General features: G+C 41.4%; 1 protein-coding gene across 1 annotated transcript in view; it reads right to left on the bottom strand.

The window, feature by feature from the left end:
- Window positions 1-15,948: 15,948 nt before the first annotated feature.
- Window positions 15,949-23,274, bottom strand: part of GPCPD1 (glycerophosphocholine phosphodiesterase 1) — a 50,692-nt gene continuing 43,366 nt past the window's right edge. Inside the window, exon 20 of the mRNA XM_040447627.1 lies at window positions 15,949-19,391. Within this exon, the coding sequence (XP_040303561.1) occupies window positions 19,202-19,391 (190 nt within the window). The 3' untranslated portion in view covers window positions 15,949-19,201. The remainder of the gene's footprint in view (window positions 19,392-23,274) is intronic.

Raw genomic sequence — 23,274 nt, forward strand, 5'->3', positions numbered from 1 at the left:
GAAAGCTCAGACAGAACTGCTTCTCCCACCCACATGGCTTCCAAGTGCCTGCAACCTAGTCTCAGGGGCTTCGGATGAGATAAAGAGAAAAGGGGCTGTTCCCTCCTTCCCTTATTGCCTTCCCCGGAGCTTGCTGCTGGCTTTCATGCCCTGGGGTGATGTCACTGCTTCAGGGGAGATCTGTCCTGACTGCAGAGAGCCATCCTCCATGTTCCCAGGAGGGGAAGCCACTCCTTCCGGGTTACAGAGCCCGGAGTGGTCTAGAGGGTCCCTGTTGACTCTCCTCCCTTGGAGCAGAAGGCAATCCAGGCAGCATCACCTGCCTCGCCCCTTCCTGCTCTTCACTTCTCCCAACGTGGTGGCCCAGGGCCCTGGTCACACCGTCAGCTCCCCGAGGGCAACACCCTCACCCCCCAATCCGGGTCCATGTCCTCAGCCAGCCCTTGTGAGGAGCTGCCTCCTTGAAGCAAGGAAGACCAAGTGCTAAGCAGCCTTTTTACATTATGCTGAAAAGGCTACCGAAGAGGTTGAATTCTCCCCAAGATGTACCATCCAGTGGGGACAAGCAGAGTCCAAGTGATACACAGCATGCAACCACACACGCACTTAAGTTCAGAGAAGGGTCTGAAATAGCCTAACCAAATTAGCATTTTCGTTCAGGGATTCTTGAGGCCCTTATTTCATTCATTTTCGACTTTTGCTTATCTATATTCTAAATTTCCTTAAGGTAGTAAAGTTACAGATTGTAAAATATTTTTGGAGGAGAAAGACAGTGAGACCTTACCTCATAATGAACCATAATGGACCATCCATCCCAGGGTATATGCTTGGAGGTGTTTTTCTGACCATGCCTGGAAAGGAGCCCTGAACCAAGGCTGACCCAAGGCTCTGCCTTGCCAGTTTCGCTGGGACCCTTCCAGGCACTCAGGACCATGGGGGACCTGGTATAACCCCGTCATCAGGGGACAGACCTGCAGTGTTATATTTCGGTCATTGTTATTTATTTGCCTGTGTACCTATTGGAACTAAACTGCATCCTCTCAAAATTGAAGCCTGACACTCCGATGTGATGGTATTTGGAGATGGGATCTTTGGGAGGTAGTTAGGCTTGGATTAGCTCATGAGGGAGGGACCCTTACGATGGGATTAGTACCTTTACAAGAAAAGGGAGAGAGAAAGCTTGCTCTCTTTCCAAGTGTGCACAGAGGAAAAGGCCAGCCGAGGACACAGCGAGGCAGCCTTCACCAGAAACAGACCATGATGGCACCTTGATCTTGGACTTCCAGTCTCTGGAACAGTGAGAAATCGATCCCTGTGGTTTACACCACCGCCCAGGCTGTGGTGTTTTGTTGTAGCAGCCCGAGCACAGTACGACAAAGAACACATACATCAAAAGCACAAATCAGTGTGCCAAGTGCCGTAGGTGGGGTGATGAGGCCAGAAAGTTCTGGATAAGCCCCTACTCATCTGCAGGCTGCTCAGTGCCCTGAGGGTGCAGGGGAGATGCCCAGAAATGGGCTGTAGATACAGGATGGAAGGGGAGGGAGCTTTTGTGCGTAGGGCTCTGATCATTCTTGGCACTAACTACACCTTCATCAGCACGTGGGCAATGTGCCTGCACAAAGAGGTTGGTGTGGCTTAAGGGGACTCATCTGGGTAAAATAAGGTTGAGGATAATTCAAGGCAATTGTTCTTAGAGGGCGAAGAAGGGACTTCACCCCCACACCCCTTTTTCCCAGGCATGCTAGCCCCAGGTACAGCTCGTGGAAGCAGACAGCGATTGGAGTCTGAGTGGCATCGGCCCGATGCTCGCCCCTGGGGTTGTCTCTGGCAGGGCAGCATCACGAACCCACAGGAGCTATCCATAGGTAATACAATGATCTCTAATGACCAAACATCTATCTCGCACTAAACTAGGTGCCACACACAAACCTTTAACCCACACCGTACTCTGCCAGCTTGGGACTGTTACCCCATTTTTCAGATAAGTAGACTGAGGCTCAGAGATTTGGATTCATACAGATGGAACCAGGATTCCAGTGCATTAGCTGTTGTAGGTGTGGCGCCTCATGAGGGGGTAACTGGTGCTCACTGTTGAGGCTCCAGTGTCTGGCATAGCACCAGCATTGACTTGGTAAAAGATATCTTGTGGGTGTCTGTGGATTATATAAAATCAGGAGCACTCCCCGCACCCCAAAGCATACCTCACAGGGAAACTGAGGACTCGACAACAGGAGCTGCAGCACTGAGCCCTGCCCATACTTGACCTGTTCCACCACAGGACACATCACAAGGACCACAGCAGAGGGGTCCCTGCTTCTGCATTTTTGGCATCACCAGCCATTGGCTTCCTTATGTCTTAATGTTTCCCAAGCTTAAAATTAACTGTGAGAAGTGCAAACATTCTGGGGGCTCTTCTTGAGCCAAAGGTATCGCCACCCAAACTTAATCAATATGTTGATAGAGTAGTTGGGTCCAGACTCCATACGCTCTTGAGACAACCATGAAATGCCTTCAGAGGGGAAGATGGTGCTCACCTTGGAAGCTGGACTGGTAGGTGAGTCCTTGCTGATTCCCCCAGATGGGAGAGGACTGAGTCATGATACACAAATCCTGTACTTCCAGAGAGCCCTTAAAACTTGTCTGGAGCCTGGGCCCCTCTCTCTCCACCCTCCCCACCTTCTCCTCCCAACGTCAAGCCTGGAATAGTTCATCACGCTTACTCCCCGAAGCCTTGGCCCTTGGCCTTGCTGAAAGTCAATGGAGACAGATTCCTAGTTCCATCTTGAATAAAGACACTTGACGCAAGAAACTGTGTTGCTGAAAGTTACTTATGAGTTGATTCTTTGAAACTGTTGGATACCATCTCCCCATTGGGCATGTTCTACAAGGCAGTGGAGGCTAGCCCACCACAGATGAACGCTGCTGAACTGCTGAACTGTTAGTCTGAGTTTCTGGTCATGGGGATGAGGAGGGAGAGGAAGACACGAGGCTTGTCTCTTTCTTGGTACAGGGCCACACCAGGCAAAATGCTGTTTATTAGGTTTTTTTCTCTTTAACAGGCTCTCACACCCTCCTCTATATCCTGTTTCCCTGGGCTCTTGTCCCTCATACTGTCTGGCACACCTGTATTCTGGAAGGAAGGACAAGGCCCAGATATCCTGTGCTCCAAAATTCTCTGCCCGCTCTCCTTGTCGGTCAGAACATTCACCAGCACCTACATCTGGAAATCAACCCACACTCTGGTAAAGGACTGATCAGATGAAAATCTTCCTATAGCTGCGTTTCCAAGAAAGGATACAAATGATTTTTGAGGTTAAATATATTTCTGTATGACTGACTCCTTTATTCCTGATTTCTTGATTACTGATTCCCCAGAATTTCTGATGGATGGGCTCTTGGTCAGCACTTGTGAAGGTGGAGGGCAGGAATGTCTCCCTAACCTTTCCTTTTTTTTTTTTTTTTTTTAATGTTTTATTTTTGAGAGACACAGAGACAGAATGTGAGTGGGTTAGGGGCAGAGAGAGAGGGAGACACAGAATCCGAAACAGGCTCCAGGCTCTGAGCTGTCAGCACAGAGCCTGATGCGGGGCTCGAACTCACGAGCTGTGAGATCATGACCTGAGCCGAAGTCGGATGCTCAACCGACTGAGCCACCTGGGCGCCCCTCCCTAAACTTTCACCTACAGAGCCTTGTATAATACCTCTTCCACCTTACCTTTGGCTCCACAATGCCATCGCACACACTATGGAAACCTTGTCCTGAAGTTTTTGCATTTTTACCTGGAGCCTGCTTCGGATTCTGTGTCTCCCTCTCTCTCTCCCCCTCCCCCTCTCCTGCTCTGTCTCTCTCTCTCAAAAACAAATAAACATTAAAAAAATTTTTTTAATTAAAAAAATAAAAGGTAGTAAAACACTTAAAATAGTGATCAGAAGTGTCAGGGTCCCCAAGCAGCCATTACAGATGAAGTCGTAAAATACAGGAAAGTGACATGGGAATTTGTCGTTGCATATGTGTATATTTTTTAACTTTACATTTTGAAATAATTATAGTTTCACAAGATGCTACAAAGAGAAGTCTTTCATACCTTTCACCTGGTCTCCCACATTTTCTAGAAGAGATTTGGTAGAGTCAGTCCTAATTCTATTTTCAACATTCAGTAGAATTCTCCATGGGAAATGTCTGAGCCTGGAGTTTTTCAGGAGGTTTTAAAACTTGATTTCCTTAATGGTTATGGGGCTATTCAAACTATCTGTTTCATTTTGGGTGACTTCTGGTAGTTTGGGTGACTTCTGGTAGTCTTTCGAGGAATTGGCCTGTTTCTTCTTAAGTTGTCCAGTTTATGTGTAGAGTTTTTCATAGGAGCCTTGTTATCCTTTTGATGTCTGTAGGACCTGTTTCATTTCTGATATTAATAATTTATATCTTCTCTCCTTTTTGTTAGTCTTACTAGAGGGCTATCAATTTTATCAATCTTTTAAAATACCCAGCTTTTTGTTTTATTGGTTTTTCTCTATTCTTCCTTCTGTTTTCAGGTTTACTGATCTACCTTTTATTACCTCCTTCTTCCTGCTTGCTTTGGGTTTGTCTGGATCTTCTTTCTAGTTTCTTGAGATGGAAACTTTGGCTGTTGACCTGAGGCCTTTCCCTGTTTCCAAGAGATGCATGCCAGTGCTGTGGGCTCCCTTCTCCTGCCTGCTTTTGTTGTGTTCCACACATTTTGACGTGATGCTGCTTGGTTTTCATTCAGTTCAATGCATTTTTAAAAATCTTGACTTGAAAATTCCTCTTCAATGCATGGATTATTTAGCAATGTTTTGTTTGCAAGTATTGGAAGGTTTGCCTGTTATCTTGTCGTTACAGATTTCTAGTTTGATTGCACTGTGGTCAGGGAACTTGCTCTGTAGGATTTCGATTCACTTAATTTTGTTGGAGTTTGTTTTATGGCCCAGGATGTCGTTTCTCTTGGCACTTAGATGAATGCGTGTTCTGTTCAGTGGAATGTTTTTGCGAATGTCGGCTGGATCTTGTCGGCTGATGGTGATGTTGAATTCTTCATATCCTGCCGTTTTCTGTTCAGTTGGTCTATCAGTTGTTGAGAGAAGGATATTGTTGTCTCCAAGTATAACTGCGTGTCCATTTCTTTTTTCTGTTCTATCAGTTTTTGCTTCACATTTTGTAGCTCTGCTTGATATATATACAATCTTTAGTACAGCTGAGTTTTCCGGGTGGGTTGACTGTTTTCTCATTTTGTAAATGTCCCTCTGACTCTGGGCTATTTTGCCCTGATGTCTACTTTATCGAGTCATTCCTGCCTTGCATTTGATTAACTTTTACAGGGTTTATCTCTTTTCACCCTATGAACATCATTGTATTTGAAGTGCATAGTATATAGTTGGGTCTTTTTTAATTCACTCTGCCAATCTGTCTTTTAATTGGTGTGTTTAGAAGTGTTCACGTTTAATGTGATTATTGATATGTTAAGGCTTAAATTGGCTATTTTTTGTTTTCTATTTATCCTTTGTTTTCTTTTTCCGGCCTTCCTATGGAATACTTGAACATTTTTCACAATCACATTGTTATTTGTCTATAGCGTTTGAGTTTATCTCTTTGTATAGCTTTTTTTTTAAGTGGTTACTTAACTTATTCCCTTGTATGTACATAAACTTATCAAAGTCTACCGGGGCCATGATTTTACCAGTTTGAGTGTAGAAACATTTCCTTTACATCCTTTTCTCTCTCCCATTTATAGCTGTCTTAAATATTTCAACATACATTGAGAACATTAGTGCTATTTTTGCTTCAAGTATCAAATGATATTTAGGAAACTCAATAGGAGAAGGAAATTCTATTGTATCTGCCTATATTTTTGCTATTACCAAGTTTTTTTAATTAAAAAAAATTGTTTAATGTCTATTTTTGAGAGAGACAGAGCAGGAGCGGGGGGAGAGGCAGAGAATGAGAGGGAGATACAGAATCTAAAACAGGCTGCAGGCTCTGAGCTGTCAGCACAAAGCCCAACACTGGGCTCGAACTAAGGAACAGTGAGATCATGACCTGAGCCGCAGTTGGATGCTTAACCAGCTGAACCACCCAGGTGCCCCCCAAGTTCTTTTTTTCTTCCTGGTGTTTCGACATTTCTACTTTCATTATTTACTTTTTGTTTAGAAACCTCCCTTTGGTCATTCTTTCAGGGTAGTTTTTTGGGCAACAAATTTTCCTACTTTTCCTTTATCTGATAATATCTTGATTTTCCCTTCATTTCTGGAGGATATTATTTCTGCTGCATACAGGAACTGGGCTGGAAGTACTTTTCTTTCAGCACTTGGAAAATGTCACTTCCTTCTGACGTCCATGGTTTCAGAAGAGAAATGTGCTGGCATTTGAACTGCTTTTCCCCTGTAGGTGATGGGCCATTTCTCCCTTGCTGCTTTTAAGACTTTGTCTTTAATTTACAGGAGTTGGACTATGATGTCTTGGTGTGGATTTCTTTGGGTTTGTATGTGGTTTGCTTAGGTTCTTAAATCTTTAGGTTTATGGGGTTTTCTCCCCAAATTTGGGAAATTTAGTCATTTATTCTTTGAACGTTTTTTTCAGCCCCACCCCCTTTTTTCCTCTCCTTCTGGGACTCTGATGACATGAATGTTAGATTTTTTTATTTTTTGCTTTAGTCCCACATGCTCCTGAGGCTATGTTCTTTTTTTTTTTTTTTTTTTTTTTTTCTTCAGTCCGTTTTCTCTCTGTTCAGATTGGGTAATCTTTATTCTATATTCCAGTTCTCAGATTCTTCCCTCTGTCCTCTCTATTCTGCTGTTGAGTTTTTAAATTTGTTTATATTCATGGTTCTAAAATGTGTATGCAGTTCTTCTTTGCTAAGAGTATTTTTCATTGGTTTCGGGCATGTTTCTAATTGCTTGTCAAAGCATTTCTGTGATGGGGTACTCTAAAATCATTCACAGATAACTCTAGTGTCTGTGTCACCTCAGTGCTGACAATCGTCTTTTCTCACGTGGTTTGAGATCTTCCTAGTGCTTGCTATGGTAAGTGGAGATTTTTAGCAGTATGTTACAAGACTCTGGACCTTATTTACATCGTGTATTTTAACAGGCCTCTTCTGCCCCTGCACTGCTTCATTACTGCCAGGGAGAAGGTTCCTGTTGGCCCCTGGAGACTGGAAGGGCTGGGAGTTCAGGCTCCACACTAGACCTCATCTGACACCGCCCACTGGGGACAGGGGTGGGGCGGGGAGGGAGGCACCTTGTTACCACAGGAAGGAGATGAAGTCTGGGCTCCCTGTGTAGTTTCCACGAACACTGTAGCCAGAGCTGCCTCGTTACCCGTGTGGTGGTGAAAACCCCGATTCTCCTGGGTCTCTTTTGCCTCCATCCCGGGAGGGAAGGGGAGGGTGCCTCACAACTACAGGTGAGGGTGGAGTACAGGTTCCCCTCTAGGCCTTCTCTGGCACCGTCCTGTCAGGGATTGGGGGGGGGGGGGCAGTTTTAGCCTGGCATGGGTGGAATCTAGGCTCTCCACCTGGCCTTTACTGGTTGCAGGGGGAGGATGGGGCTACAGTCTTTCCCATGGCATTTGACTGGAATAGAGCCGTTATTGCCTAAAAGACTTGTCTTGCTAGGCTCTCCTTTTCCTGGTTTTGTGGCTGTAGAGAGCAAGCTTTGCTGTTGTTTTCTACACTCGGTATTTCCTCGTTGCCAGCTTCTCCAGTATTCTCTGGGATAGCTGAGGCAAAAAGAAAACCCAGGGAACTCACCACCATGTTGTTCCTTGAGTCCCAGGGTCCCTAGCCATCTTTCTTCCCTCTGCCTTTCAGTCTTATGTTTGTGTTACATATAATGTTGATGAGGTTTTCAATTGCACTAGCAGCAGGAATATGGAAAGTCCGTCTCTTCCATTTTTCTGGAAGGAGTCCAATTTTTCATTATATATTAAATCAAAAAATGAAAAAAAAAAAAAACCTACAATTTTACCAAAAATAAAATGTACTACATGCACAGAAAAAGGACTAGAAGTATACAGTATACGGAATTACAATAATAGTATTTGGGTCATAGACTTGTGGATAATATCTGTTTCTTGTTTACTTCTATTTTCCATTTTAAAATAATGAACATGTATCACTTTGGAAATAATTTAAAAAAAATTGTTTTCCTACCAGTTGATTTCGACTAGTGTCTTCCCTTCATATGAAAACCCCAGGTTATATTCACTTTTGCTATGTGAGTGTGGGTTCCAAACTACCGAAGCCAAACAGTATTTGGATCTATTTGGACCCTTATTTTAGAATGCTTTTTGAAATTCCCAAATGGAGAATCAATGGAGCCAGAGGGCAGAAAGGCTGGTATCTTGGGCAAAGACCCTCCTTGACTGCCACCACCAGCAAATGACACTGGTAAGCAGGCTAGACAGTTCAGATATGAACAACCCTTACCTTTTTGCCTCCCTGTATGAACACAGTGGATACTCTCAAGAGTCAAAGTATATACTTTGCTACCTTATAGCAATAGGCTGTGGTCTGGGGTCAGTTCTAACAGACTTTCTTGTGAGATCTGGCTTATCTTCCAAGCATGACTAGTGCACCAGGAGGAGCTGGGGTACAAAGAATAATTTTTTTCTTAAGAACAAGCACTTCCAATCGATATACTGAACGTATCACTCCCCCAAATTTCCCCAAGCCTTATTTGTAGCCTTTCCTCGCTCCCCACTTCACCCCCATTCCTCTGAATCACTGATTTGCTTAATTACATTAGTTCTTGTATTCTAGAATTTAAATAAATGGGCTTACGTGGCATGAAACTCTTTTGTCTTGATGAAAGCATTCTATTCTATGGATATACCACAGTTTTTGCATCTGTCCGCTTAATAGATACATAGGTTGTTTCCAGTTTGGGGCTGGTACAGATATGGTGCTACGAACGGTCAAGTCTTCATGTGGACACAGGCTTTCATTTCTTGTGGTGAACAATTAGGAGTAGAATGGCTGACTGGTAAGGGTATGTTAACTTTTAAAGAAACCATGAAAATGGCTTAGACATGCCAGAAGAATATCTAGTCATTGTTCATGCTCGTTTTATGGGTCATTTGACATTTTAATGTTCTAGTCCTGACTAGTCCACTAATTAACTGCTACCTGTTCGTGTTTAGCAACTTAAAACAGGAAACCCTTCCTTACTGACAATATGAACTCTGTTCCAATTTTTAAAATATTTTCTTCCTGCTTGTCTTTGGCAGAAAGCAGCCACTTACCATTCTCATCTTCAGACTATTAGTTAACTTTTCTCAGAGACTTCATATATTCAGCTCAGTTCATTTCCTATGGATGTTAACTAAGGGACATTACTATGAAACAATTTCACATGTTATAAAATGTATTAAGTATTTAAATATTACTATATTGCTGGGCCCCTGGCAATCTGAGAAATTTTCAAGAGACTCACCTCTGATTGATGTAGATGTATTTTGGCTTTTGTTGGTTCTCAGAAATTAAAGTCTCTGAGTCTGTCATGCTACCAAAACAAGAAAGTTATTAGGTGAACAAAGTTGTCCATGTACCCTACAAACAAGACATTCCTATGGGCCACCACCACATCTGTAACCAGAGGTCCAGGCTCCAGTCGTTGAGGACATACAGCACCTTGGTCTCTCCAATTCATAATGAGCAAGAGTTTCTGACAGCTCCTTAAGAACTAGAACCAGCCATAGGAAAAACTGGCTTCACGAGGTTTCTGAGGCAGAAGCAGAATCAAATCATTTTGGGGGCAGTAGGCTTCTTTGCCCTTGGTGCTGGGTAATGAAATAAATTTCCTGTGTGTGTGTGGGGTCCTGCTTAGTGGATGAAACAGTGCACATATAACACCATGATGGGCATTTAAAAGACAGAAAGCAAGTATATGTGTACCAAGCATTGAGATAAGCCTCTCTGACGTGCCATCAAAGCAACGTCAGAGTGTTCTTTATATCTTGGACTCAGACACACAAGTAACAAGGCAAGCAACTGTGAAGTGAACAGCAGTTAGCTACTCGGGGAATTCAGGGCAGGGGAAAGGGCACTGCCCTGTAGGCTATTCAGAATTCAGAAAACACTTCAGGCCTTTGAGGTGGTCATGCAGGAAGGAAGAAGTGAAATAATAAAATACGGCAAAAGCAAACACCCAGAAGAGAGAACATAAGAGCTTTCTGACAGCGAGGAAAGAAATGTGACAGGAGAGGAGGGCCTGGGCTGAGGATGGCCAGAGAAAAGGCTGGGAGGCAGCAGGGGAAGGAGAGCATCCATGAGGTTGGATAAAGCCACTCTAGCCACATTGTTTTCACGGCAGCAAGACGACACTTGCCTGGTTAACTGAGATATGACCTACCCGTTGTTCATTTATCCCTACACCAAGTCAGAGTAGAACCTACTCGAATTATTTACTGCTTGTTTAATGCCAAGTACATGGAGTGTCTGACGTGTGTGAGGAAAATGCAGGCTGCTGTACTGCAAAGCATAGTATGTAAAAATTATATTTGAGCACTTACATGCTTGTAGGTGCATATACATGTGTAAGGGTACATGGTCTACCAGTCAAGTTTTCCTGGGTGTTAAAGCAACAAAACCTGCCTCTAATATTAGAAGAAAGGAATTCACTAGAGGGATGTAGGTGATCTCACATAACTGAAGGGAAGGCCTTAGCAGAGGTCAGAAGGGGCAAGCGGGAAGATTCTATGGGCTTCACTGTAGGTACCAGAGTTGCTCTAGAAAGGAAACAGTCTAAACACTTGTTCTATGGTTGTTCTGATTAATAGACAATGATGCAGGACAGGGTCCAGTTGGTCTGCCTTTGTTCATGCACCTAGCCCCTTGGCTAAAGGAGAATGCTTTATTTTACAGGTCCCCAAAGACTGTACCCAACAGAGGAGAGAGAACATCCCCCCAAAATACTGCTCTCAGGAAATAGGAGGTGGGTGCTGGGCAGCTAGACACCCATAAACCTCCACCACATACACCACACACATGAACTTTGGTCCCCTCTGGAGAGGAGGAACCTGTATCACAATCCTCTGGGATGGTGGGAATTTTTAGCACTGGATGATGATTTGGTGAGTTTGTGCCAAAACAAAACACAAAACCAAACAAATACACAGGAAAAATAGGCAAATCACAAAAAGAGGGAGGAAAAAATTATAAAATAAAATAGAAAAAACTCCTTGGACAAGAAATCAAAATGTTGCTACCAAGCGACTCTGGGATGGAGTACGAATGTCCCCACTCTCCTTTTGGGTAGTAATTACCAGGTGCAATCATATACCTGGATTTACACTGAGGTCCCAGAACTCCTAAGGGAGCCAACCACAAGACCAGCAGAGAAGCTGGAAGCGGGAAAGAAACAAGAGCATGAGCTCGTGCACCAAAACTCCAAACCACACCAGAAAACTCAATGCAAATAAAGATAGCCAACAAAATCAGAAAAAGAACTCATTCCAGAAAGGCCTAAAAAGTATAGGGTAAAACGAAATAGGTTGAGAATGTTTAAAGAATAAGTGGAAGTTACACTTCTACTAAAAAAAAAAAAAAAAAAAAAAGAACTGCAAATTATTCAATAAAAATGGGAAGTAATGAAATAAAATCAGACGGACATAAAGAATTGACTGGAAATCCTGGAAATGAAAAATATAGTTTAATATTTAAAAATTCAGTAAGAAGTGTAAATGAGATACAGTGGAAGCAAACAATTGGAATACAACACTGAGGAAATCAACCATCTCACTCACACACGTGCACACACACACCACCTTTCCACTTACACGTCTGACAGGCATCTTAAGTGTTTTTAGCCAAGGAGCCCTACCTTCAAATCCTACCTTCAAATCACATCTCTATTAGGAGAACCAAAACAGGTCAGAACAGAGTCACTGTGGCTGAAGTGTGGTAGGATTTATCTGTCATTAAATGAGCTAATATCAGGCTAACGCTTAGTTACTTTCCTTCTGTTGCCCTCTTCAACAACTGCTTTACAATCTTAAAACATACATTATACCTCAACTAAGTAATAAGCATGTTGAAGACAGAAGCTACTTTATTCTCCTAAGCCCTCAGTCTAGCTAGAAACTAAAACATAAGGTTCACACTTTATACATACTTCCATCGTGATAGAAACAATAGCTCCTTGTATAGACTTTTTTTTTTCAAAAAGTAAAATTCTTGTTCCCCTTTGATTAAAACAATGGTTTTCCAGGGTGCCTGGGTGGCTCAGTTAAGTATCTGATTTTGGCTCAGGTCATGATTGCACAGTTCATGGGTTCGAGTCATGTGTCGGGCTCTGTGCTGACAGCTCAGAGCCTGGAGCCTGCTTCGGATTCTGTGTCTCCCTCCCTCACCACTCCCACCCCCAGCTCATGGCTCTCTTCTTCAGAAATAAACATTAAAACATTAAAAACAACAACAACAGTATTTTTCCAAGGCCAACTCTATTATGTTGTTATAGTATTGAGGGAGGTTCAACTCAAGAAAAGGTACCAAATAAATCTACATTAGGTAAAATTTTGCACACTAAATTTAAGAGTAATTAATGAAAAAAAACAAAAACAAACACTGCTCAATACTAGTAAAGCCTAGTTTAAAAAGTAGATCTTTAGCAATCTAATCAAGGATAACTCACCCCTTCACACCAAAGAAAATATTAAGAAAAAGTGATTGTTTCTTGGAAGACTTCTTGGAAGTATATACAAATACATACATATATATATATATATATACACATATATATATATATATACACACACACACACACATACATACATATATACACATATGTATGTTTACATACACTTATGATATCCAGTATTTAGTATGTATTATAATGTATATAATGTATAATATATACACACTATACAGCTGGATGTACAAGTAATTTTTTTTTAATCTAGGAAAACTAGCTGATGTGCCCAAAAAATATAAATAATAAAAAAAAAAAAAAGTAGAGAGGGGCACCTAGGTGGCTCAGTTAAGCATCCAACTCTTGGTTTCAGCTCAGGTCATGATCTCATGGTTCCTGGAATCAATCAGGCCCCCATCAGGCTCTCTGCACTGACAGGACAGAGCCTGCTTGGGATTCTCTCTCTCCCTCTCTCTCTGCCCCGCCTCTGCTCATGCTCTCTCTCAAATAAGTATTTTTTTTTAAAGTAAAAAAAAAAAAAAAAAAAAAAAAAGAGAACACTAACAGGTTCTAACTAAAGAAGTAACTGTAAGGGTAGGAATACTTCAAAATATGCACATAGTTTTATAGGAGCACTTATCAAAGTGCCAATGAACAGACTATACTAACATTACATAAACTGTTCCAAAGACAGAAAAACCTGAAAAGCTACTCAACTGACTTTATAAGGCTATCCTAATGGTCTCCAAAACTAGACAAAAATAGAAGAAAACGAAGTCAATCTCATTAATGAATACAGAGAATAAATCCTAAACAAATCAGTCAATACCTGTCAAAAGAACATTAATAAGTGTTATACCAATTACTGAAGGGTAATTCAACATTAGAAAACATATTAGCCTCATTCACTCCATTAATATTAACAGATGAAATAAGAACTATGATTGTTTTCTAATTCCTCAAAAACCCACAGAATAAATTCAGCACCTATTCCTTGGGGGTGGGTAGGGGCTGGGGGGAAGGGATCCTTTAGCTAACCTAGAAGAAAAAGAAATTTCCTTAATTTCATAAGGGTCACCTCTATAACTAGAAACTCCAGCAGCCATCATATTATTTCCCATGACGGTAAAGAAATAAGGACGCCTACAATTGTTATTAGCTACTGAAGTAAGACAAGATAAAGAGAAAGCTGTCATTAAAAAGTAGAAAACAGGGGCGCCTGGGTGGCGCAGTCGGTTAAGCGTCCGACTTCAGCCAGGTCACGATCTCACGGTCCGTGAGTTCGAGCCCCGCGTCAGGCTGTGGGCTGATGGCTTGGAGCCTGGAGCCTGTTTCCGGTTGTGTGTCTCCCTCTCTCTCTGCCCCTCCCCCGTTCATGCTCTGTCTCTCTCTATCCCAAAAATAAATAAAAATGTTGAAAAAACAGAAAAAAAAGTAGAAAACGTATTTGATATGATCAACTAGAAAACCCCAGTTAAATAACAAAATGTTTTGACTAATCGGATTCAGCAGAGTAGCTACAGATGAGAGCAGTAAACCAAAATTAACTGATTACTGAAGAACATACTTAAGGAAAATAGGAATTAAAAAACAAATTTATTAAGTTTTTCTAATGTAAGAATAAGCTTTAAAAAGTTTAAAACACCTATGTGAAAAACTAATTTTACTGGAAGATGTAAAAATTTTGAAAAAAACGGAGACACACACTATGGTCTGGATAGACTTCATACTTGTAAAACATTAAATCCTTCCCACATGTTAATCCAGAAAATCAACCCAACACTGATCAAAATCCCAGGGGACTTTTCTGGCACTTGATAAGGTAATTCTATGCAATTAAAAGAATATGTGCAAGATTTTTTTTAATTAAAAAGTAACAAATGGGCAATTGACCTATCACATACCATAATATAAACTTCCATGATTTTTCTCTTCCTGGTAACGAGTGATTAGTGTAATATTCCTGGATGTCACTTACTAAGACTCGGATCATTGCGGGAGGTAGAATGGGAAGTTTTAGCGGAAGGAAGGAGGAAGAGTTTTTTGGAGGCACATGACGTGTGAGGTGCCCATTCAACCTTCAACTAGAGATGTGCACAGACAGCTGGATGTGTGAATCTGAGCTTACAGGAGTCTGGGCTGCAGACAGACACTTGAAGCCATGGGGTGGAACATTTGCTAGACTTTTAGTTATCTTCTGGTGACATTACATAGTTTGGCTTTGCAAGTTTAGTTTCAGAAGTTCACTTATCCTGTCTGCATCTGTTTTCTGAGCAAACAGGTAGATGTATGCTTGGACCAATTTCATACAAGATTAGATAAATTAATCTCTGTACTTCTTTTATTACTCCTGTACTAATACTACTTTCCTCATTATTTTAAAATGCATTTCTCTCATTTCCCTTTAAAATCAGTAAAAAAAAAAAAAAAAAAATCCTCCACACTGTCAGGATGGCTTCTTCATTCTCCCTAAACATACTGCAGATACTACCTTGGCCTGAGTTTACAATGATTATGCCCCAAAGTGGCTTCACAACCACCCTGATCTCTACCCCATTCTGCAAGGGCTCGAGAGCTTTGTTTCAACTTAACCTCTCTCTCGTCTCTAACACATACTTGTACGGTCTTAATCATATGCTCTCTTGCATTTTCAACATTTCGAATCTATTTCTCAAACTATGCAAACCCACTGAGCTATTTGAGGAAATTTCCACTCATGAACACCAAAATAATGCAGTGTTCCTCCTGTGTTTACTTTGCTTCCTACCCCAACACCACACAATCCAAACCGAAAATGCAAAGGAGTCGGCTGTAGCCAAATCTAAATGAACAGGACTCCACTGCCAACCTAGAATACCAAGCCAGTGATAACGTGAAAGACAGAAATGCGGCCCAGCTGTGAAGAGAAAGAGCCAAGGCACAAAAGACAATGACACTCCACCGGGACTAATGAGACAGCCACTCCGCAGGTCACCCAAGTCCTATCCAAGGCCGCGTACCCTGCCCTATCAGGCCACCAGCTGCAGGATTTAGGTGTACTCCCCAGGAAGGGGCAGCCGGGCCTGGGGGGAAACCTGTACCTCATCTTCCACTCAGTCTCATAATTGTCCTCACTTAGCATGAAGTAGAAAATTGGTTTACAGTAACCCACCTGTGACCCCAAGCAACTGGGGCAGAGTACACATGCAAACACACATGCACACGCATGCACACGAGCACACACCCTCCAGACAACATAGCCAAGCATGCCGTACAAAACCGTATGTATACTGTGAAACAATCTGAGTTAGGAAACTAGGATCGTTGCCACCGCCATTTATTTGTCTAGTTCATGACTAAGTATGGAACACTATAGTAGTGCTAGAAATGCAAAGAGGTCCCTGCCCTTAAGGGGCTTACAATCTTAGGGAAATAGAACAGGCACATAGAGAGACTGTAAGAAAGCACATGCTAACAAACGCCACGAGAATTCAGAAGGCAGCATAGTTCAAGAACACGGGATTAGGAATCACAAAACCCAGTTCTAGTCCCAACCTGGTAAAAAAGTCAGTTCACTTCTCTGGGTTTACTGGCCCAGCTACAAAACGAAGCAGTGGGATTTAGAGGCTGCACGCATTTGTTTGCATCATAATTCCAATCAGAAGCTGAGCAAAGTTTTATGGAAGAGGCGGTACCTGAGCTGGACACTGAAGGAAGACAGAGAAGGCATTTCAGACAAGGAAAGGGGTACTGAGGTAGGCCTGGTGGGGGGGGGGGGGGGGGTGGGTAGGAGAGGAGACACAAGGAACAATGGCAGTGAGGTAATGAGCGGCTGTGGTAGCCCTGAGGCACTACCGACACAGGAATGAACTGTATTCCTCACATTCACATCCAGTCAGTTACAGTACAGAGTTCCAGAGAGTAGAAAACACCAGAGAACAATGGCGGCATTTTATCAAACATTGCAATTTCCAGAAAATATAAAACGATTTTAACATTATACCTCTACATTGAAAATTGACATCAACAAACTGTTCCCACTGTCAAAATGTAAACCAAAGTTTACATTCTTAGTAAACATAATTAAATCTCTTAATTCAAAAGGACATTTGATACAAATTATTATCCCAATAATTCCAACATTTTTCTACTATGTTCCATGCACTGTGGAAATAAAAAGCCAAGGTTCCTGCCCTTGAAGAGACTGCAGCCTGGTGAGACAAACCACCATGCCTACCTAGAATGCACGGCATGATCCAGGTATGCACATGGCTATGGAGTAAAAGATGGACTCATCCCTTCTGAACAAGTTTCAGCAAGGACTCAGAGGAGAGGTCGATGGCTCAAGGAGCAAGGAGTCTGGCAGGGCGAAAGTGTCTGTGGGGAAGAGAGGGCTTCCAGGCACAGGGCACATGGCTACAGACAGGGAATAGCGTAGGAGCATGGCGTGGCCAGGGGAACGGTGGGCACAGTGGGTACAGTGTGGCCAGAGCACTGCACAGGGCAACAGCTAGTGGTATGGACGCCTGGACTTAGTCCTAGAAAAGTGGGGGAGCTACTGCTTGCTATGCTTTAATTTTCTACTAACCCTGGTTTATAAGGTCAGGAAGGGATGCAAAGGAAGTGAGCAGTGAGGCTCTTTCTGTGTCATAAGCAGTCCTTGCGAGCTCTTTGCAAATTACATTGTTCAGGAACCGTCCCCCCCCCCCCCGCCCCTCCCACTTCTCCTTTCCCTTTAGGATCTTGAGTCTTCAACATGGAGCTGCACTGCCATGGGACTGGAAAGGCACAGGGGAGGGCAAGTGAACAGGACCGAAAACGCACACCTACAGCTAACCGAGTTACCATAAGGTAATGGTCACTGTACTGTACACAGGTCTGCAGACAAAATGAATTTTTTCAGAAGTTTTCTAAAACTGCCTAATTCACACCAAAGTCATACCAAAGTGGTGGAAAATCTTTCAGTGTGGGAAAAGTATATAGAACACTTGTAGAAGACTGCATTTCCTAAACTCTTTTCCATTAAATATCAGTGTTACAGCACAAAACCATAACATAGGATTTCAAAGCCTATCCTCACACGATTAAGACGGAACCAAAACTGCATTGTTTGGCTTAAAAAATAAAAAGATACACTGTATAATTCCAAGTCTTAGGTTCTCAGCTAGGATTCTCAGCTAGTACTAAAATGTGTCAATGCATGACTAAATTGCCTAAGTGAAGAACATGCAGTAAAAGGCAGATGCAAGTAGGGCATTACTTTAGGGCAGGAGTCCAATGTCTCGTAGTAAGAGAACCAAGTCTATAAAAGTAATACCTTCCTGAAATTTTGTTTTAAAAGGAGGAAAATAAATCTGTGTATTTTATTCAACATTCATTCTTAAGTTACAGTTAATGCCAAAACAATCAGCTTCTAAGGAAAGAAACCTTAGTATAATCCTAAATACATGCATATACATTTAGAAGGATCGTCTACATTTCCTAAATAAGTTACATGCCTGATATACATTAACCAATAAAAATACCAATGTGAGAATTCAGGACATTTATTTTTCTGCATGGAGATTTAACTGCTGTACAACACACACACGCACACACAACAAACCCACAGAGCAACGGTGTGTAATAGGTAGTGAGAGACACTTAAAATAAGCATATTTAAAATGCCTACAAACAGGCTTCTTTTTTTTTTTTTTTTTTTTTTTTTAGGCAACAAAATATTTTCAGTCCTTGACACCTTCTCACACTCACCTAGCACCACAGATGCAAGGACTTACAGTAAACATGTACAATCTCATGCTTAAAACCTAAAGCATGCATGGAATAGAATTTACACATTATGGCCTACTCTATTAAGTATGCACTACATACTTCTAATATTTTATACATTAAATTACCCTGCAGCATTTTGAAACTTTAACATTTATGCAAAACAACTTTTGAAAGACTTAGGAGACAAGTTTTCAAGGACCACCTCCAGGCTGTTTACACAGGCATTGGTTTGGTTAAGTGGGAGAATGGCAGCAGCCTCAAGGTTCATACTGAATGAAAATGGTGTGTGTGCATGTCAATCCATGTAAAAAATACATATATACATAGATGGCACAAAGATTTGTGCAGTTGGAATCACCAGTGCAAATGCATGCATTTGAGGTACTTATTTTTTCCATGGTCAGGTATAATTATGCATAGTCATGTTCCTCAAGTGCTAAATATTTCAGACCTGATCAAATGAAAGTTGTTAAGAACTGTAAATATCTTTATATAGTTAATTTCCAAGCACTATGGTTTTAATGGACATTTAACATTATATGTTTACATATTTAGTTTAAAATGTTTGCCAACCAATAAATTTTCTCATTGTAAAGAGACTGACTGGTAATTATACCTGGCCAAATGATTTAAATAGCATACTTGAAATCCTAGCAAGAATTGTAGTGAAATAGTAAAATACTTCATTATTGCTTCATTGGACTGAGAAACCTAGAAGGCATAGATAAACAATGCTCAGTGATGAAAAGTGAATCCCCACAACAGTGGTGCATGCCCCAAAAGGGCCTCTGCCCAGTAAAAACTAAGCACTCCCCACGTTATCAATGCCGTTGGCATCCACATGGATATCAGGCTCCCCGCACAAAGATGAGGGAACAAAGCGGCTAACAGTGGGACACAAACAGCTCTTAAGCTCTGGCAATTCTTGCTTCAGGCGTTCCAACTGCTCCACTTGGAATATATTTGGCTGTTCAGGCATCCAATCATATATCCTATGATGAAACAAACAACACACACATAAAATAGTGTAATTTCATGGTTCCCTTAAGACCTGACTTAACCTTTTCAGGAGAATTTGATTACAGAATGCCTGGAACATTCGTAGTACAGGAGCACACCCTCCCCCAACTTTCTAGGATGGAAGTTATCAGCTCTGTTTAAAAATACTTCTCCATCTTTCTAATAATGCGGAATAACAGCATTTCTTTTTGGGCCCGTGATGAAAAAGCCTGATTATAAAGCAACTGAAACAGAAAATGAAATAAATCTGTAGTTTACTGAGTGACTGATTCTTCAGGTATCTTCTCTCCAAGTGAATCAATCGACAAGGCCTTATTTTATGACGGGAAGCTAGAAAGAGGCAGAGCTGGAATCCATACCCAGTTGTGACTTCAAAGCACTGAAGATGTGCACTGAGAACTGTCCTGAAGTTGTGTGGCACAGGCACACGCACTCACAGTTGAGAGCCCAGAAAAAGCCCATGTGACAATGCCAGCACTGCACTGCCCATCAGCAGAGAGAGGACAGCCTCTCAGGCCTAAACGTGAGGGCCGGGCAGCTCACGTGAGGTGCGATGACAGAGGTCGCTGTGGTATCAGAGCAGGAAACAATTTCCAAGAAAATGAGAAGTGACCTCTGGGTCAAGACAGAAGACTGAACTGAAGCATCTACGTTTACTTTCCCTGTATATCCCATTAAAAAGAAAATAAAGGGATTAAAAAAGAATCCATGCATACAGGGAAAAACAGAAACAAAGAGACACAGTAACACAGTTTTGGGAGCTGGGAAACAGATGCGTAAGTAATAACAAAGTATTTTAGTTAGCCGAGCGGAAAAGGCCAAATCACCAAATCACAAGCCAGTAGTGGAAACCATGAGAAGGCAGAGTTAAAAGCAGCACCCGTTTCCCCTTAGAACTAGGGGGAGGGGAGACTAAAACAGGGCAGATGGGGTGAGGGCCTGAGCAGCAGTGAGCATCTCCCTTCCTCCTAACTTCCTGCCATGGAGGCTGCCCCACACCCCTGAGGTTGGTATTTCAAGAATTTAACAGGAAATGTCTTGGAATGGAGGACAAGACAACCAGGTAAGGGTTTGGGCATTTTACAAAAGCCACCAGCACCAGGAGACAGTCCACACATATCACACATGCAAAATTCAGAGACATGCCTTCCCTTCCCCAGATCTCATCCCTTACCTGATTCCCAAGAACCCTGGGAGCCAGATCTGGATCCTCTAGGTAGTTTATATAGATTCTTCTGTGAGGAATCTGGTCAGTCAAAAAGTAAAGTTCTGAATCTACTGACATCAGAAGTATGACCAAACAGGCCACTCACATCATCCCACAGTGAAATCCAAGTGAACAACGCCCCATGCACACAGAGCCTCCAACAAGCTTTTTAGATCCCTATTTCTTATCACGAGAAGCAGTCAAGGGTTTCTAAGCAACTTGAGGAAAGCTTCTAACATGTAAGATAATGAGCCAAAGAGAAGAAAATTCCAAACACACACACACACACACACACACACACACACACACACACACACACAAGTCCTTGATGCCTTCCTAGAAATAGTTCATTAAGCCCAAACAGAATGTTATATATAGAGGAAAAAAAGCGCATTCAGAGAATAAAGACAGTTCTTAGAAATTAAAGACACAAAAAAGTCAAGAGAATGCATGGATGATAAGGTTGGCAAAATCTTTCAAAGTGGAGCAAAAAGACAAAGATAGAAAATAGAAGAAAAAATAAAAATTAGAAGCCTGGTCCAAGAGTGTGTCATATGTAAACTAAAGGATTTCTTTTATAAAGGGGGGAAAAAAAAACCCCAGAAAAATGGGAGACAAAAATCAAAGAATAATTTACAAAATTTTCGGCATCTTCAAGGACACGCATCAACAGATTAAATGGGCTGCCATGTGCCCACCACAAGGGATGAAACCAGACCCACAACAAGACCCATCTCTATGAAATTTTACCACACTGGTGACAAAAAGAAGACTCTCCAAGCTTCCAGACAGGAAACAAAGAAACCACTCGTGCAGAAACAAGATTCAACACGGTTTCACACTCCTCAACAGTAACACTGAAAACTGTGAAGCTGACGGAGAAATGCTTTTAAAATTCTGAAAGAAAATGGTTTCTAACATGAAAATTTATGCCCAGCCACAATACTTCCAAGCATGCAAGATCACATATTTACTTTCCATGTCTTCCTTTCTTAAGAAGTTACTGAAGGGTGTGTTCCATAAAAATAACCATAAAGCAAAAAATATCTGGACCACAGGAAATGGAAGCTCAGACACAGGAAGGGTCAGGGAGCAGTCTTCACTCAGGATGACAGGAAGCAAAAGCAAAAGTTTTGCAAAAGCAAACTTGGCAATTACCTAAATGTTCTCAAGTAGAATAAACAGTGGTAGAGACATAGCCATGAATACTACATAGTCACGAAAATGAATAAATTATAATTACATACAATAAACAGATTGACTTTAAGAACATTATAACAAGTGGGGAAAAAAGTACAAATAAAGTCTAAAGCCATGAGAAACTAAATGATACTATTTAGTGATCGAAATAAGAATTTAAAATTTTTAAAAAGAGAATAATAATTTGATAAAGTTGTATCTGAGAGAGGAGATAAGCGAATTGAATTAGGGAGAGGCAAATGGCAGACTTCGAATCTAATGCTAATATTCTTTAACATGCGTGTCTGTTACTGAATTTATATTTTAATTTTTTAACCATTTGAGCAGGTACAGTAATTCTTTTATAAAAATAGGAACATTGCCTAATTACTCTATTTGGCAAGTATTTGCCCCATACCAAAATGAGAAACAACCAGTTGAGAAAGGTAAATTAAAGGTCATCTTATCACAAATGCAAAAACTCCAAATATCACCAGATCGAACACAGCTCTTTATATGCCATAACGTACTGCAAAAACATGATTAAATGTAAAATCTACGGTGTGTTAATACCTTTGTAAAAGGAGACTAAATCGGTTTTTGACCCACTAAAACACCTCATCTTATCAATAATTCCCCCAATGTAAAATAAACCAAAGGCTCCCAAATCACTAATTGTTCAAAAACTTCTCCACAATGTCTAAATTTGATGATTAAAAAAAAAAAAAATAGTAACATAAGCACATTACATACCAGAACAAAATAGCTTAAAAAACATCAGGGCACAGGAACTCAGCTAAAAACAATGAAAGGGATAACAGGCACAGGGGACTGCTGGTTTTCACTGTAAATCTTGTATACACATACAAAACACACATACATACTTATATATGTAGTTCTCAGATTAAAGTGTTAAAAAAAAAAAAAAGTTCAAGGGTAAACACCAACTCTAACAGATTCTAGCAGGAGCCCCACCCTGAGCTATCTCCTCAATGTCTTCAACGTAGTCCTGCCCTGAGTCATGCTATTGCTTCTGCCTGAAACTCAAATCCTGTCAAAGCAAACTTAGCCACTCCCAAAAACCAACTCAACACTTCCTCTTTGAAAGCATTCTTATTGGGGCACCTGGGTGGCTCAGTCGGTTAAGCGTCTTGATTTCAGCTCAGGTGGTGATCTCACAGTTCATGAGTTCGAGCCCCAACACAGAGTCTGTTTTGGATTCTCTCACTCTCTCAAAATAAATGAATAAACTTTAAAAAAGGTACTCTTATTGATCCTTAGCCAGGAAGAACTCTCTTTCTTGGGGGCTTTTTATCACAAAGTATATTCCTGTTCTCCATTACATGTCACAATTTGGCTCTAAGTAAGGCCCTTCAGATGAAGGGAAGTTATTATACACGGTATGTCTCACAATACATTTCCTTGCCTGAAAATATTTGCAATCATCCCTTCCTTCTCCTCAAAGAAAG

The sequence above is a fragment of the Herpailurus yagouaroundi genome, unplaced genomic scaffold (assembly GCF_014898765.1).
Source record: "Herpailurus yagouaroundi ecotype Mexico unplaced genomic scaffold, PumYag 196, whole genome shotgun sequence".
Classification (NCBI taxonomy): Eukaryota; Metazoa; Chordata; class Mammalia; order Carnivora; family Felidae; genus Herpailurus; species Herpailurus yagouaroundi.